Source organism: Onychomys torridus, chromosome X (genome assembly GCF_903995425.1).
Source record: "Onychomys torridus chromosome X, mOncTor1.1, whole genome shotgun sequence".
Lineage (NCBI taxonomy): Eukaryota > Metazoa > Chordata > Mammalia > Rodentia > Cricetidae > Onychomys > Onychomys torridus.
This window is the reverse complement of record NC_050466.1, coordinates 129,768,715-129,785,228: the sequence shown is the minus strand read 5'-3', so window position 1 is coordinate 129,785,228 and position 16,514 is coordinate 129,768,715. Positions and strand designations below refer to the sequence as shown.

At 40.5% G+C, this 16,514-nt stretch overlaps 2 protein-coding genes across 3 annotated transcripts in view; both read left to right on the top strand.

The window, feature by feature from the left end:
• The first annotated feature begins 1,025 nt into the window (after positions 1–1,025).
• Positions 1,026–16,514, top strand: part of Fam104b (family with sequence similarity 104 member B) — a 26,745-nt gene continuing 11,256 nt past the window's right edge. Inside the window, exons 1-2 of one of the 2 annotated variants that reach the window (XM_036175304.1) lie at positions 1,026–1,202; positions 16,084–16,183. In XM_036175304.1, the coding sequence (XP_036031197.1) occupies positions 1,198–1,202; positions 16,084–16,183 (105 nt within the window). In that variant the 5' untranslated portion in view covers positions 1,026–1,197. Of the gene's footprint in view, positions 1,203–1,360; positions 1,416–16,083; positions 16,184–16,514 lie in introns of those variants that run through there. The other variant, XM_036175303.1, reaches the window with a different exon arrangement.
• LOC118574404 (protein FAM156A/FAM156B-like) overlaps positions 16,124–16,514 on the top strand; it is a 24,357-nt gene continuing 23,966 nt past the window's right edge. Inside the window, exon 1 of the mRNA XM_036175302.1 lies at positions 16,124–16,183. The gene's annotated coding sequence lies outside the window, so the exon portion shown is untranslated. The remainder of the gene's footprint in view (positions 16,184–16,514) is intronic.

The window sequence follows — 16,514 nt, the reverse complement described above, 5'->3', positions numbered from 1 at the left end:
AAAAAGATCTTAAGAATGAAAATTTTGGCTGGGTGGTGGTGGCGCACGCCTTTAATCCCAGCACTTGGGAGGCAGAGGCAGGCGGATCTCTGTGAGTTCGAGGCCAGCCTGGGCTACAGAGTGAGTTCCAGGAAAGTTGCCAAGCTACACAGAGAAACCCTGTCTCGAAAAACCAAAAAATAATAAAAAATAAATAAAAATGAAAAATTCTCTTAATTCAAAAGCTTGTCATTGATGTAGCCCTAAGCTTAGAGGTTGCTTTTGGGTGTCTGGTACTCTTCAGGATGACAAAGTGTACTCATTTTTGTAATTTCCTACTTCTCATCTTATTTTTCTGTCTGTATGGGATACTGAGTAGAAAGGAAAACTTAGAGATCATGTAGACCAATGGATTTTAAATTCTAAGAGATAGAAACTCCCGGGAGAGGGGAAAGTGCTGTGCACGGCGGAGCTGTAGCAGAAGCAGGGCCTTTCTTCTCAGCTCCTTGCCTGAATTCGGAATTCTCTGGCTTCTTCTCCTTACAGTTGAGGACACAGCATGAAAGAGAGTTCTTTTAGTCTCTGGCCCACCAGGAGACCCTGTGAAAAGTAAAGAACTGCCTATCTGTCTTTATGGCAAACCTACTGTCATTAAAACGATGATGTACAGTTCCATTAAAAAATGAAATCTGTTTTTGTTAGGAAATATGATTTTTTTCAGTTATGTTTGGATAGAGCTAAAATAATTCAGGCTTTTGCGATTTTTCTTGTCATTGCCTGGGAGCTCAGTAACAGCTAGGGCATCTATCCATTATTGAACCTACAGGCACACTGTTCCTTGATGCTCAGGTGTGACCTAAGAGGGAAAGAAGTCCCCAAAGGATGAGAGGCCCCAGTGGCGGCTTGCTTGGCTTGCTGCTGTGAGCAGTTAGATTCAGATTAGGTGAGGGCCTGGAGGACAGTGAGTGCGTCAGAAGTGGGTTCGAGGCTGGGGTGAGTGGGAGGAGCGTGTCCTTGTACACGTCTTGAGCGTGAGCCGCAGGGGGCTGTCGGGAACAGGTTCTGGACATCACCAACCACGTCTCTTAGGCAACAGGCAGCTACAGCGCTGGAAGGAAAGTGCAGGAGCCTCGGAGCCAGACTAGCTGCAACCTCGCCAGCATATGCTTGCAGACTCTGAACCAGCCAATCCTACACTAAGAAGAGCTCATCTTTCCAATGTGGTAGGGACTTCCTGTTGCTGTTGCCATGGTTCCGCGGGCGGGACTTAAGAGAGGCTTCCTTTGTTTGAATGGTTCTCTAGTCCCCTTGCTCAGGTTTGAGTGCCTTGTGTGTTGTTCATCCCACCTGTCTTTCCCAGCCTTCATCTTATGGGCTGTGGGCAGAAAAGCAGCGGAAAAGATGGATGATCCTCCGAAGATGGACGATCCTCCGATGTGGGTGCCTGTCTGTTTCTTTAAAGTCTTAGATGGCAGTGTTGCGCCATACAGCCCCTTCTCCTCTGCCCTATGTGTTTGAAAAAATACTGTGAGTCTTTTTAAACTAAAAAGGCTTTTTTCCCCTTTCCTTTTCCCCTTTTCTTCCCTTTCTTTCCCCCTCCCCTTCCTTTTCCTCTAGTAGGATTTGTGCTTGCCTGGAACTGGCAATTGAGTTAATAAATTCTAGCCTTACCTTGTTAATATTCACAGCCTTAGAACAAATCCCTTTATTTTTCAAGTTGGCTTTACTATTGTAGGGCAGCCTAGACACTACAGCTACTTGTATTTTGGCTTCCCAGAAAGGCCTTATTATTCTTCTCCCTGCTTGTCCTGGGGTTTGTGTTCTTTCAATGTAGAATTTGTTTCACTTCCGTCTGGAAAATTTCTGTAAAGTGTTAATGAAAACAAGTTTTTTTCCTACAGTCCCATCACCTCATGGTCACCATTAATTGTATTTTATGGTAATTGCCTTAGAGATTTTCTAATCCATTCGGTTCTTTTAAACATACTAGGATGTATATTTGTGCCTTTGCTTTATAGAATCAGACCAAATTCCATTGATATATGTAATTGCTATATGTCACATTAAAAATCTCATATATTTAGCTTGAGTTATTTGTCACTTGAACATTTTCTTCAGTGTGACAAAATTATTTAAAAACTGATATGAAAAATACAAACAACCCATAACCCCATCTCATCAAATATTTTAAAAGTATTGTTGCTGAGGACAAGATTTGTACTAGTTTGCTTTTTTTTTTTTTTTGCTAACCATTTATACTTAAGCACATAAAAAAGTGGCTAGCAGTGTGTTCTGAATAGACATGTTGTGTGTAAGAATTAGTGTTTAATTTCTGTGGGGTAATTTTGTTTATAAATATGATATGACATTTTGTAATATCCTGTAGTATTTAGTCTCCTACATGCTTTTTCTTTCCATTTAAACAATGTGAGTAATAAGTATATTATTAGAATATAAAGCCACCTTTGTTTCCAGGTTTACATTCCTTCCCAGAATATCTTGTTTTTTCTTGTATTTAGCACAAAAAGTTGTTCTACAAGAGTGTATAATTTAGATTGTGATTCCACATCTATGTGCCACAGTTGCCATGAATATGAAAGGTGGTGACTTCAGTATCTGCTTCAGTGTTGATAGCCTGCATACATAGCTCAACAGGTTCTTAACTTGGGTCCTCACTGCTAGATGTCCCATTATTGCTGTCTGTCCTGTTGGCTGTGACATGTGTAGTAGGAAGAGAGTTTTAAACCAACTTTTTATTTATTTTTATTTGAGTCTTGGTGTGAAAAAATCTCTTTAAATGCAACCTCTTGAGATTCCCATTTCTACCTTCTAGTACGAAAAGCTTTATGTAATTTTGAGTGAACTGAGTCAAGGAAGAAAATATTAACACATTACTCAACGATATTGCTTCTTTAATTTACAAAGAATATTTTCATACATTCTTATTGTATTTCTATAAGTAGATTCATTGACTTTACAAGTCCAAACTTTTTTATTAATGAAATTTGTTTTTGACAATATTATATTATAAGTCCAAACTTTTATTCTATGGGTACATGCATGAAAGTTAATTCCCATTCTCTGTGAACTTTGGTTTTTTGTGCACTCATAATCATTTATAAATTTTGAAAAATAGTATTGATTTTATGTTGCAAATGTAGAAATTAACCCCACTGTAACATATGTATTATACATGTTTTCCTTTTTAATGATGTTTGTGGTCTTTAGATATATAATTATTAGTACTACTCCCACCCCCACCTCTTTGTCGGGGTGGAACTTAGAGCTTGGAGCACCTTATGAACACACTACCACTGAACTACCTCTCTGCCTTCCTCCAAACACTGAATCCTGTTTTCTTCTGCTTTCTTCTTTGATATGGAGCTGGAAGTCCCATCTGGTCCTACCTCCCCTGCCACTTATTTTTAGCCTAATCCGTTTATTTTTCCACTGTCCTGATGAAGTCCCCATCAAAATGCTTTGAAAACCTCAAATAAATAAAAAGTCCAAGTGATTACATGTTTAAGGTTTTCCCTAACAACTTGCTAAAATCACTACCCTCTAGGACTCCAATATATGTCTATTGTGTATATCCCTGAACTTGTGGTCATTTAGCACAATTACATGCTTTTTAAACTCTCACTAGAAGTACTAGATCCCACAGCTTCTGAGTCATTAAAGCTGCCCATGCATGTACCTCAATTTAACTTTGACCGACGAGGGCAGAGCTGGTGGTTGTGGAAGCGGTTGTCTCCCTCCTTCAGCGCAGCTGAAAGGGCAAAGAATTGCTGGTAGTGAGAGTAAGCCGTGGTGGCCTTATCAAAGGGGGAGACGAGTGTGGCTGGGAGTGGTGGATTCACTAACCATGACTCTTCTACCATTTCCACCTTAAAAGGAATGTCAGCGTTGAGAGAAGACCTACAGGAACTCCACTTGCTTTCTCTGTCCTCTAGCAGTCTTACTTTATTGTTTCCATGGCGAAGGCTGACTACTCCTTTGATGATGTCCAGGGGTGTGGGAGTTTACAAACCTGCTGAAGAAATTGTTTCACACATTCACTGTTAGTCTATCATTAATTCCATATGATGACATGGCAGTCTCTTTTGTTTGCTTGTTTTGTTGGTTATTTTTGAGATAGGGTATGCCTATGTAGTCCAGTCTGTTTCTGTTCTTCTGTCTCAGCCTTCCATGTTCTGGGGTAACAAGTGTGTTGCAAGCCCAACTTTCTGATTTATTTTTATTGTAGTCGCCTTGGAATATATGGAAGAGAATAAATGAAAAAGTGTGATCTTTTCTTAATGTGTTTTACATATTACATTCATTTTTTCCTGTAATTGTGGTAATATATTTTTCAATATTAGATTATGAAGTAGTTTTTTTCCTACTAGATAATAAGAATATTGTCTTAAAATTCAAATTTCCCAATAGTCTATAATATATATCTTCTACAATATGATTAGCAGTTCCTTTATTGTTTCTTAAAAAGAAAAACTAATGCTGCAATAAACATTGTTAGAACGTCATTGCCCTCGTTTAAACAATGTGCCTACTGTGGTTTCTGCCAAGTGGATACATACTGCAAAACTCCTCTGACCAAGAAAACTTGCCAGGATCTGCACCATTGGGTTTTGAGATTACTGCTAACCTTCAGAATGTTACTATGCTGAGATTTGAGTTTGCTGTCTTAGTTTTTAAAAATATCTTTTACATTATTTGTGACTTAGTGTTCTTTCATACATTTTTATATACTCTGTGAAAATGACTTTAAGATTTCATATGCGATATTGGTTTTAAAAGGAATACATTGTGGCATGGGAGTATGTTTCAGTGGTACTGAGCTTACATAGCAAGTGGGCAAGTAAATCTAATTACACATAAAAAGAACCAAAACAACAAACAAACAATAAATAAATTATCATTAAACCAATCCAAACATTTCTCAAGAAACATTCTGTCAGCCATGCACCCCAAACATTTCCATATGCAGGTTTATAATCTGAGAAAGATCATAGTCACAGACTGCCTGCCCTACATAAACTGTCATCATGGTTCAGTTCTAGAATTGGTCCATCTTAGGATTCTCCCTGGTGTCTCTCAGTTAAATAAACAGGCTAACTTGTATCACTTTCCCCCCATTTCACATCCCAGTACCTTGTGCTAGTTGTTTCTGAGTGATCCTGCCATACTAAGATTGCAGAGAACAGAACATATAGATCTTCTTTCGTGGGAACCACTGGTCATGTTATAAGACAGGACCCAATCCTAAGCATATGTTGTGGTGTCTTGGTGCAGCAGAAGCTTTCGGGCTTTGATTCTCAGAAGCTTATATGTATAGTCTTAGCCACATAAGACCACAAACTCTGGAGGCACAATTTTTTTTTTCCTGAGACAGGGTTTCTCTGTGTAGTTTTGCGTCTTTCCTGGAACTCGCTTTGTAGACCAGGCTGGCCTCGAACTCACAGAGATCCACCTGCCTCTGCCTCCCGAGTGCTGGGATTAAAGGCGTGCGACACCACCGCCCGGCTAGGAGGCACAAATTTTAAGGGGTGAGGCAGGGACACAAAATTTCCTTACATCTTCAAAATGGCAGACAGAGTTCTACTACAAAATGTTAAAACCTGTGATACTAGATAATTAAATTTAGGAAAAAGTATCTTGTGCTATTTGGAAAAGATGATGCACACAATCACATGAAGAAATAGGACTCAACTCTGTAGAGATTGGTTTTCAATGATGGATGTGGATAGGGCACAAGAAGGTAGCAAAGATACGCTACATTGGAAAAAAGTTTTTTTTTTTTTTTTTTATATATCACTTGATTAGTTTATACCTGGCTAACAGCTTACCAGTGTTGCAGACCTAAGCTTAGGGGTTACTTCTGAGTGCCTGGTACTAAGGATGGTTAAGTTTACTCATTTTCTTACTTTCCTTTGTCACATCCTTTGACACCAGGAGGAAAGCTTAGAGAGCTTGAAACCAGCAGATTTCAAACTGTTTAAGTGTAAGAAACTTTGTTAGAGGAGGGGTGTAAATGAAGAGGTTGTTCTCTTACACTCTCCTGCCTGGTTGCTGCTACCCTCAGCTTCTGGGTCTTTTTTCCTTTTCTTTTCTTCTCTTTTCTTTTCTTTTCTTTTCTTGCTTTCTTTTTTTTTGTTTTTTGTTTTTCTCTGTAGCTTTGTGCCTTTTCTGGAACTCTGTAGCCCAGGCTGGCTTCAAGCTCACAGAGATCAGCCTGCCTCTGCCTCCTGAGTGCTGAGATTAAAGGCGTGCGCCACTGCTGGCTCAGCTTCTGGTTCTTAAAGTTGAAGAAACAGCCTGCCCAGAGAACAAAAAGTTCTCCTTGTCAGGTTACTTTTTTTTCCCTCAGTAAAGCAGGAGAGGCTGATGGACCTTGGATTGGAAGGGGTAATCCCTTGAGCACCGGCCAAGGCCTGTCTTACCCTGTTTGCTCACAGTCCTGTTGAACTTCCTCTCCCCTTTTGAGTAAATATGTGTTTTTGCCCCCACCTTTGACTTCTGTGAGGATTGAGTTAAAATAATTCAGACAGGAGCAGAGAAATGCAAGCAGGGTATGGTAGAACATCACAGAAGGGCATAGTCCTCTATGCTGCTCAGGGCATGACCATGAGTAGGAAGTAGACTTTGGAGGGGAAGAGAAGGGTCGAAAGGCTCCATTGGCTGCCAGCTCTGTGTCATGGGGCATTGAGGTAGGGAGTTAGGATTAGAGAGGATGAGTGCAGCCATTTGGGAAGCACGAACAGCGGCTGGGAGGAGTGGGAGGAGTGTGTCCAGGGACTGGCATAGATCTCACGTGGTGCGTGCTGTGCAGGGCAAGAGGTCCTTCTTATCAGCAGTCCCAGTCTACATCAGCGATTGCAGCCCTTGGTCAGCAGAGAACTAGAGCACTGGAGGAGAGTACAGGCCTGCCTCAGGACGGAGCCGCCAAGGCCTCCCAGGACGCTTGTGCTCAGGCTGCCAATTCACCACTACTACTACAAGGAGCAGCAAGCATCTTTGCAATGTGGTAGGGATTTCCTCTTGCTGTTGCTATGGTCCCTGAGCAGAACTAAGGGAGGCTTCCTTCGTTGGTATAGACCGATTAGCTACTCGGGCAGGTGTGAGTTGTGAGTTTCCTGTGTGATCTGTCTGGTCAGTCATCTCAGTAGGTTGACTTTTTCATCTTCATTTAGTGGGCTAGGGGCAGAAAATTCCCAGAAAAGATATTGGTGCTTATACGGCTCTCTGAACCCTAGATGGCAGTATTTCTCAGTGCAGTGGGCCTCTCTGCACCATCCCCCCTCCCTTCTTGTGTCGAAAAAAACATCCCCTGCTGTGGAACATTTTTTTTTTTTTTCCCCCTAATGTAGAGGCTTTAAAAAAAAAGTCTTGGAGCAGGAGATTAAGTTACCAGCTTCCTCTGAGGTTCCCTCCCAACTCCCTACCTCTTGGACAAAGCCCTTTTCTTTTCCAGTTGGCCTTGCTTTAGTGGGGCAGCCTAGGAACTCATTCTTTTCCCTTCTGGCCTTGGAGTTTATGCACCTTTGCAAATATTTTCTTCCAGTATAGATTGTATTTCACTGCATTCTGGACATTTTCTGGGAGTATTAATGAAAATTTTTACTCACAGTCCCATTACCCAGTGATTACCATTAATTCCACTTTGTGATCCTTGCTTCAGAGGTTTTCCATACAGGTGCATTTAAAGCATACTGAGATCTGTATTTGTAGAATTATTGCCGTGAGTCTCGTTACCTGTACACTTACGGTGAGTTACCGTCAGAGCCCACATATCTAGCTAGCCTATGAAAGCTTGATCCTAGTAATGAGCTATAGCTCCGACACAGTTCTTTCAGAACTCACAGGGAAAACAAAAGGAGCCCTTGAATTCCTATGTAAATGTTAAAACAACAAAGGACTTTCCCCGGGATAGGAGCTTTACTAGTTATACCCATCCCCCACTCTCACCCCCAACCAGGACACCTAGTAGCCTGCCCTCCACACCAGCATCTGTTGAACACAGGAGCATCTCTTCTGGCTAATTGATTTTGTTTATGCATGTGTCTTTTCATAAAACTCTAGTGTCTACAGTTTTTTTTCTTCTTTTTTTTGGGGGGGCGGGGGTATGTTTGAAGACAGAGTTTCTGTGTGTACCAGCCCTGGCTGTCCTGGAACTCACTTTGTAGACCAGGCTGGCCTGGAACTCACAGAGATCCATCTACCTCTGCTTCCCTAGTGCTGGGATTAAACAAGTGTGCCACCACTGCCTGGCATATTTGCAGTTTCTTAAATGATCTTTCTTCCACTTTCTTGTGGGGATGTGTTTGTTATTACAGTTTACCAAAGTAGTCTTTGTTTGCGTTTGACATGCTTACTTGGTGTGTCTTTTACTCGTTTTTTGGATTATAGGACAGAAAAGCATCTTCAAAGCCACTGTGTTATCTAGGGCCTTGATAGACGAGGGCCGTTGGTAAACCTTTATGCTTGCTTTCAAGTTTCCTGATGTATTGATAACTGACTCCACGTATGTATTGTGCTGTCTCTGGAAGCACACATTAAAAGTAGTAAATAATTACCTGTTTCAGGGAGATGATGCTTTGCATAATAGGCAAGAGATATTTTTAGCTTGTCTTCTGGCAAGGGTAGATTCACTATTATTCTTGTTATCTACTGTATTTGCTACAGTATATAATAACTACCCTTTATTTTTTATGAGATATGTCTTACTATGTATATGTAGCCTTGACTAATATGATACTTGCTATATAGCCCAGGCTAACCTTGATTGAACTCCTGGGAATCCTCAGTCTTCCCAAGTGCTGAGATTACATGCACCTGTGATATCAGCAGATATTGGGGTTTTGTGGACATCTATTGAGATTTCTGGGTTTTTATGTTCCAGAACAAGGAGCTAGACAAAGAAATGTAGATAATAGCAGAAATAGACACACTTTATCAGAAAGGAATACACTTCCAAAGGAGGAAGTGGGGTGGAGTTGGGAGGAAGGTTAGAAACATGGAGGACTGGCACATTTATAGGTCATTTGCATAGTGCAGGCTTTTTTGCTCACACTGTTTTTTAACATGTAGGCCTTGGTAGTATGTATAGGGCATATTGTTTTAGTCTTCCTCTCTGCCAGCTCATTTATTCTAGATGAGAGAGAGCAATGGCTTCACTAATCACAGTTGTTCTACCATTTACACACTTAAAGAGGGTGTCCATTTTTGCATGGTGAAACTGTTTTAAATCTGCTTCCTTTCTTTGATGTATGGCAACCTGACTTCTTTGTTTAGATGGAGAGGGCTGGCTGCTCCCTGCTTAATCTGCCAAGCAGATCTCTTCATGCATTCAGTCTTACTTTTAAAATTAAATTCATTTCTATGAATTTTTGTTTAATGGACTGGAGAGATGGCTTATTGGTTAAGAGCACTGGCTGATCTTCCAAAGGACCCAGGTTTGATTCCTGGCTCCCTACAGTGTAGCTCACAACTGTCTGTAACTGTAGTTCTGAAATATCCAGTGCCATCTCCTGGCTTCCACTGGAACTAGGCATGCATATGTGAATAAACTATATGCTGGGAAAGTATCCATACGCATAAAATAAATGTTTAAAAAATTTAAAAATTAAAAGTGTGTGTGTGTGTGTGTGAGAGAGAGAGAGAGAGAGAGAGAGAGAGAGAGAGAGAGAGAGAGGGAGAGAGAGATTGAGAGAGAGTGTGTGTGTGTTGTGGTATGCATATGGAATTTAAAGGACAGCTTTTGGGAATTGGTTCTTTCCTTCCATCATGTGGATCCTGGAAATTGAACTCAGGTCCACAGGCTTGGAGGCAGACAAGTTTACCTGCTGAGCCATCTTGCTGGCCTGACAATTCATTTCTATTGTAATTTTGGAACACACAGAAAATAATAAGGGAAATAATCATTACTGAAGATCTCAAACATCTTATTTCAGTGTGTTTTGTAGATCACATTAATTTTTCCACATTTTCAAACACTATAAATATACTCTCTCAAAATATGTTATCCAATACTGAATTCTAAAGTTTTCATATTAAATAATACATTTTTGGAAATTCAAATTTCTCAGTATTCTAGCATGTATTTTCCATAATGTATTTTGAAATTCCTGTATTTTTTTCTGAATTAGAAAAATTTTACAACAAATACCATTAATGTGTCATTTCTCTAATTTCAGATAATGTGCCTTTTTAGGATTGCTCAAGTAGAGATGAAAATAATATCTTTAAATTATTTTTGAGATTTGGTATCTTTTCATGCCTTTAATATCCATGCATGTGGTTTTTTTGTTTTACTTTTTACTTTTTTTCCAGTTCTGGGGAGCGAACCAAAGATTGATGCATTTGGGCAAGCACCTGACCACTGAGCCCAGGCCCTCTTTTAAAACTATTTGTATATTTGATGTAATTGATGATTGTCTTGTAGACGTCCTCTCAGTGTCTGAGAACTATAACCCTTATTAATGACACAGTGAGTGCCTGACAGACACAGTGCATTTAAAACGTTCAGAACATCTCCTGTGAAAATTGCTGTGTATCAAGCACGTCCTATTACTTGTATTTGTGCCACTGCACTACAGAAGGAATTTGCCTGGGTTTCTGACATTGGTACAGATGACAGATTTTTCTTGCACTTATGTGGTTTTGATCCATTGTGTATTCATTCTCTGTTGGTAAACTAATGATTTTTGTATATCTCTTCTAAACAAGATTTATCACCCGGGTGTTTTTTTTATATTTGCTAATTGAACTGACATGACCACAGATGCTTCCAGGTGTTTAACATTGTTGAGTTTTCTTTATTATGTGCTGCCATCTTTGCTAGAACAGTCTTGGGATAATGAAGCCTTCTGATATTCTGTCTTTAAGTGTCTCTCTTCTGTGAACTTACCTATTTTCACAGGGAACCAGAACAACTGAAGGCTTTCCCATTTTGTGTATTTTCAGTTTCTGTATAATGTGAATCCTTACATTGAGAAGAAGCAAAGGCATGTCCATGTTCTTTACATTCACCCTATTTCTTTTTCTGCTCCTAATACTAGTTTGTTTCCTTTCTGAGATGTGATGTGAACATTTGGGATGTCTCCATCTCCACACACATGCTTTTCATATGATTTGACTCTACAAGGATTTTCTTGTTCACAGTGGGATCAAGAATCCAGCTGAATTTTTGCAACATGGATTATCTTTATTATGTTCAAAGTCTCTCTGTGACTTGATGTCTTAAGATTTCTCCTGGAATTTCTGTAGTCATCTTCAAAGTTCTGGTCTTTCTGTTGTTGCCATGTTCCTGAAGGTTTCCTGCATCACATATCCATGGAGCTTATGGCGGGGGGGGGAATACTGCAAAACACATTCCTCCAAAGGGAAGTTCACAGCTACATCTTCACAGTCATATACTTTATATCTGCTTCCCAACTATCCTGCTCCCATCACAATAGCTTCTGGGGTCAGTTGTCACAAAGTGACAGAAATCGGGTCACCTGAATCCTCTCTTAGCAGTCAAGATAATGCCCTTTCAGACTACTTTTTTTTTCTTTTCAGATACTGTCTTCTTTCATTTCCTGCTAGCCAGGCTAAACTTGAATTCTTTAGCCCAGGCAGGCCTTGACCTTGAGATCTACTGCCTCTTTCTTGCTCTCCACCTTATTTGTTTGTTTGTTTGTTTATTATTTTTCAGATAGGGTATCTCAATGAACTTGGAGCTGAACATCTGGCTAAACTGCCAGTAAGTTTCAGGAATCTGCCTGTCTCCCCTATTACCCTCTCTGGGTTCCAATTATGCTTACTGGGTGCTAAGAATACAAACTCAGGTCCTCATGCTTGGTAGGGCAAGCAACTGAACCATTTAGCTAGACCCTAGTCAAGGAATGATTGGTGAATGGCAGGAGAAAAGTTGGTGTTGGTGCTCTTGGAGGGCTGCTTACTGTAAGCCACGGAGCGAGAACGTAGACATTGTCTAGTATTGGAGCATTTGCGGAGGAAAGAGGAGGAAAGAAGGAGCATCAGAAGTGGTCTTGAGGGGATTCATAGCTACAGGTCTTGTATATGGTAAGAGACTGTGTGGCCAGTAGAGGGGGGCCTACAGGAGGCTGAGGCTGTGGATATGATGTGGAACCATTAGGGAGTTGGAAGGTCAGGAGGTGGTACTGCTGGTGATGAGAGAGGAGAATGAAAGAACAGGACACCGTGGGAAGGCATAGTCTGCCCATGGCTGCCCGTGACATGGCCACACGCAGGGAGGCTTAGCAAGAGAAAGAGAGAATGTCCCCAGAGAGAGGACGCACTGGTGGCCTTCTCAGTATTGTGGACACCGAGGTGGGCAGTTACTTTTAAAGGTTGTGGGCTGCAAAGAAGACAATGCACTCAAGTGGAAGGAGTATGTCCAGGGAATTGATTGGCACTTGTCTCAGTCCTGGCACAGCAGGAATAATTAGGCAGTCTGTTTCTTTTTTCAGTGCTCTAAACTCTTCGGCTGTATTTCACAACAGCTTTAGAAGGAATATTTAGGCAACCCCCAGGCTGGAGACTAGAGGTGACCTCTCTGGGTTCCTATACAGACCTAGAACCTGCCAGTCTTAGGGTAGACTTCCTCCCCTGCCTCCCACTTCATTTGTGCTTCCTGATGAAGGCTCATATACTCCCTGATGCTGTTGCCATGGTTCTGAAGGCAAGACTAATGTTTCTGTGCTGGAGTCTTTGCTGGTACCAGTTCATTATCTTCCCTTTCATCCTACTTCATTTCCTCAGCCAAGTCTCTGAGTTTTCCAAAGAAAAGTAGCTAGAAAGATAGATTTTCCTCAGATTTAGAGATGGCAGCTACTCTGCCTTTTGCCCTGCCCTTCACCTTGGAAAATGCCATGCCTTTTGCTGGAGAAGTCCTTCCTATTGTGGTGGGGCTGCTGCCTTCTGGACAAAAAGTCATCATTTAGTGTTTAGACATTTGGTTCTCCCATGGAATTGCCTAGATACCTTAGCAACTTGGCATTTCTGCTTCTATGAAAGATCTTTCTAATTTCTTGGACCCATTGATGTCCTGGGATTTACAGGCCTTCCTCAACATACTCATCTTTTATAGTAACTATTCTTTCTCACTGTAGAAAATTTAGAAGGCTGATATTATACAGTACAGAAAACTAATCTTATCCACAGTTCCCTTGCTGAAAGATTAAGCTTTCATAATGAACCCAGTAATTTTCCTAGATATTGTCATTCATGAAGTATATTTAACTAAACTGGAGGCATGGTTTTTGTTGTTCTTGTTGTTTGTTTTCGAGACAGGGTTCCTCTATGTAGTTTTTGGTTCCTATCCTGGATCTCACTCTGTAGACCAGGCTGGACTCGAACTCACCGAGACCTTCCAGGCTCTGCCTCCTAAGTACTGGGATTAAAGGCATGTGCCACCGCCGACTGCCCAGCTCGTGTTTTATTATAATTTAAACATAATGCTTTTTAGAGCTCAGTTTTAGACTTTTGAAAAATACCTTTTTTACATTATACACATTTTTGTTTAAGAACTAAAATGTAAAGTAGTGAAAGCTTCAGTTAAATAGGAGATCAGAATATAGTAACTCATGGTTCAAGGACAGTCATCAGCATGCAGTCTTGTGAGGGCAGGAGCTGAGATTTATGGTTAATCATACATAATGCAGTACCTGGAGGAATGTCTTTACTGTAGTCTGTGCTCAGTGAGTATTGCGAAATAAAACATTTGCATTTTTCACTAGGTATATATGTGTCACTGTACTCATAGCATTGTGTTGTAAAGAGTTTTCTACATATTTTTTTCTATTTATTATTTTGTTTTGAAAATCAATTTTATTAGCTTCAGCCTGGTTAGTTCACTCAAGGGGAAACCATTTAACTAGATGGTAACAAACAGAGCCCTGATCTTTCCAAGTTCAAAGTGCTTTCCTTTATTCTGTGAGGTTTAACTAGATGCTATATATCACGGAATTTCTTGGGGTAATGTGATGGACCTGTTATTGTTGCTCATGAGTTGATTTGATTTGCTCTCACTATATCTCCTCTATTCAAGGACACTGTTCTGTATCATAGGCAAATCATAGCAACTAAGATTTTGGAAACTATCTCAAGGTTAACTGAGAAAGAATTAAAATCTGTAGTTAGCTTAAATTGTTACATTGAATTTTTTTTCTTTCTTTTTCTTTTCTTTTCTTTTTTTTTTTTTTTTAGGTTTTTGAGACAGGGTTTCTCTGTGTAGCTTGCGCCTTTCCTGGAACTCACTCTGTAGTCCAGGCTGGCCTTGAACTCAGAGATCTGCCTGCCTCTGCCTCTCAAGTGCTGGGATTAAAGGCATGCGCCACCACCTCCCGGCTCATTGGATTTTTTATTTAGATCATGTATAAAGTAGGGGGTCTAAAAGAATATAGAATTTAGAAATTTGAATTTAGGGGACAAACTACCAATGCACTCTTGTAATTAAGAACACAGTTATTTCACAGGAAACAATGTGTTTGAAGGAAAGCTAGTCTTATTGAAATATTCCTTATTCTCTAAGACCAACTACTGGTTTTGATGTTGCTTTGGCATGTCTGACATACCTAGAAAAATCTTGTATTTATTACTGAGAATTTTCGTTTTAAATACCACTTGATACAAATAATATAACTTTAACTACACTGTCAACTTCTTTGCCATTAAAAAAAAACTTGTTTGAATAGCTATCCAATTATGCACTAATTTTTTCCCTTCTTGTAGAAGAGGGGATGGGGTGATTACTGAAGAAAATTTCTCTCCAATAACCTTTGCCATTCTTCCTTATTTTATTATCTAGTCACTTCATTGCTCTAGGATGTTTCCCAGATTTTGAGTGTCTAGCACGTGACAGAGGAGAGTAGAGCCAGGGAGGGATGTCCTTGAACATCCATGTTTTCAGTAGTTGCCGTTTTAATATTGTACACTGCTTATGGAAACAGGAAAGAGGCACTGGGGAAAGTGTTTGAAAAAGAGTCTGATACCACTCACTTCAAGTCTCTTAGAGATGAATGGAAGATTGAAGACTAAAGAAATGCTGGACATCATTAGAATTAACAATACGAAGGAGGGCCAAACTGTTAAAACCGGTTTCTAATTAAGTGGTTAAAAAGAATGTCTGTCTAATCAATTCCAGGATTACCTGCAAGAATTGTAAGATCAGGCAAGTCTTCCAGCACTCTTGAAGCTAGAACAGTAAATTACAGCAAGTTAAAGAACAGCCAAGCCACAATAGTGGGTTTCGTGACAGCTTGGGCTATAGAGTGAGATCCTGAACAGTATAAGGAAAGAGAAAGATATGAAGTATAATGGAAAACACCACAACAAAATTGGTGGTATATACTTTTTTTTTCTCTGAAACAGTGTCTTACTATATATTTTATATAAAGCTCAAGCTGGCTTGAAACTCATAATGTAGCCCAAGTAGCAATGGAACTAGAGATCTTTATGCCGCAGCCTCCCTGGCATACATCACTATATATAGTTTCTTTAAAACACTTCTAGACACAGTTTCAGGGAAGTAATCAGCCACAGTGTCATGATGGCAGTGAAGTAGCAGGTACAGTGACATAATAGTTGTTGCTATGGCAACAGAAATGATCTGCCAGTACACAGGAAGTGTCTGTTCCTAGCCACTGGCTGAAGAGACATAAGAGCAAATAGGCGATTGAAGCCACACCTGTCTTGAGAGCTGCCCTATGACAGAGCTGAAAATCATATAATCTGGATTCAGTGGAAAATGGGGCTGGTCAGGTAGAGTTTAACATTTGATCATAAAATCTTTATGTTTTTGGTCCCAAGCAGTGGTCCACATTAAGATTCTGATTGGGTAACTTGAACTTGGGCTTTGGGTATACAAAGAATTCCTGTTTGACATATTTCCTCCACAGCCTAGTGCCAACTGCCTACAGAATCTGAATCCATCATAGCAGCTCTGACTGGTACATCCCCAGTCAAGGCGGCAGATTTGGGTATGGGCACAGGGCTGAGGCTGCAGATTTGGGTATTGGCACGGGGCTGAAAGTTAAGCATCAGAAAGATCAGTTGCAGAACGATGACAGATGTTCCTCTCCTTTTGAAAACTCTTTACAGGAAAAGGAGAAGAGGTGACAAAGAGGAAGACACCCACCTTGCCCGTCATTCAAAGAGGAATAAGAAGGACCAGGTCTTTCAGGACCCGCGTGCTATAGAGGTAGGAACTATGGCCACACAGCTTCTCCAATTGACCCATTGCCCGCTCTGTGGTGTTGATTTCCATCTCCACGAGGCAATAGAACCCTCCCAGATGCCCTCGTGAAAGTCTTCTCCTTGGCTGCAAGGCTTTGAGGCAGAGCAGGATTTTAAGTATTGACATAAGCATGATTTTACTGTGCATCAAGCAGAGACAGGGCTGACAGAGAGGCTTTCCCAAGCCCAACCAGGAGGAATGGGGTTCTGGAAATGACTCCACCTTGCAAATAGGGAGGGAGAATCAAACCCCCTTCTATGGTTAGGACAGAAATTAACTGCAAGAACTGAGAGGC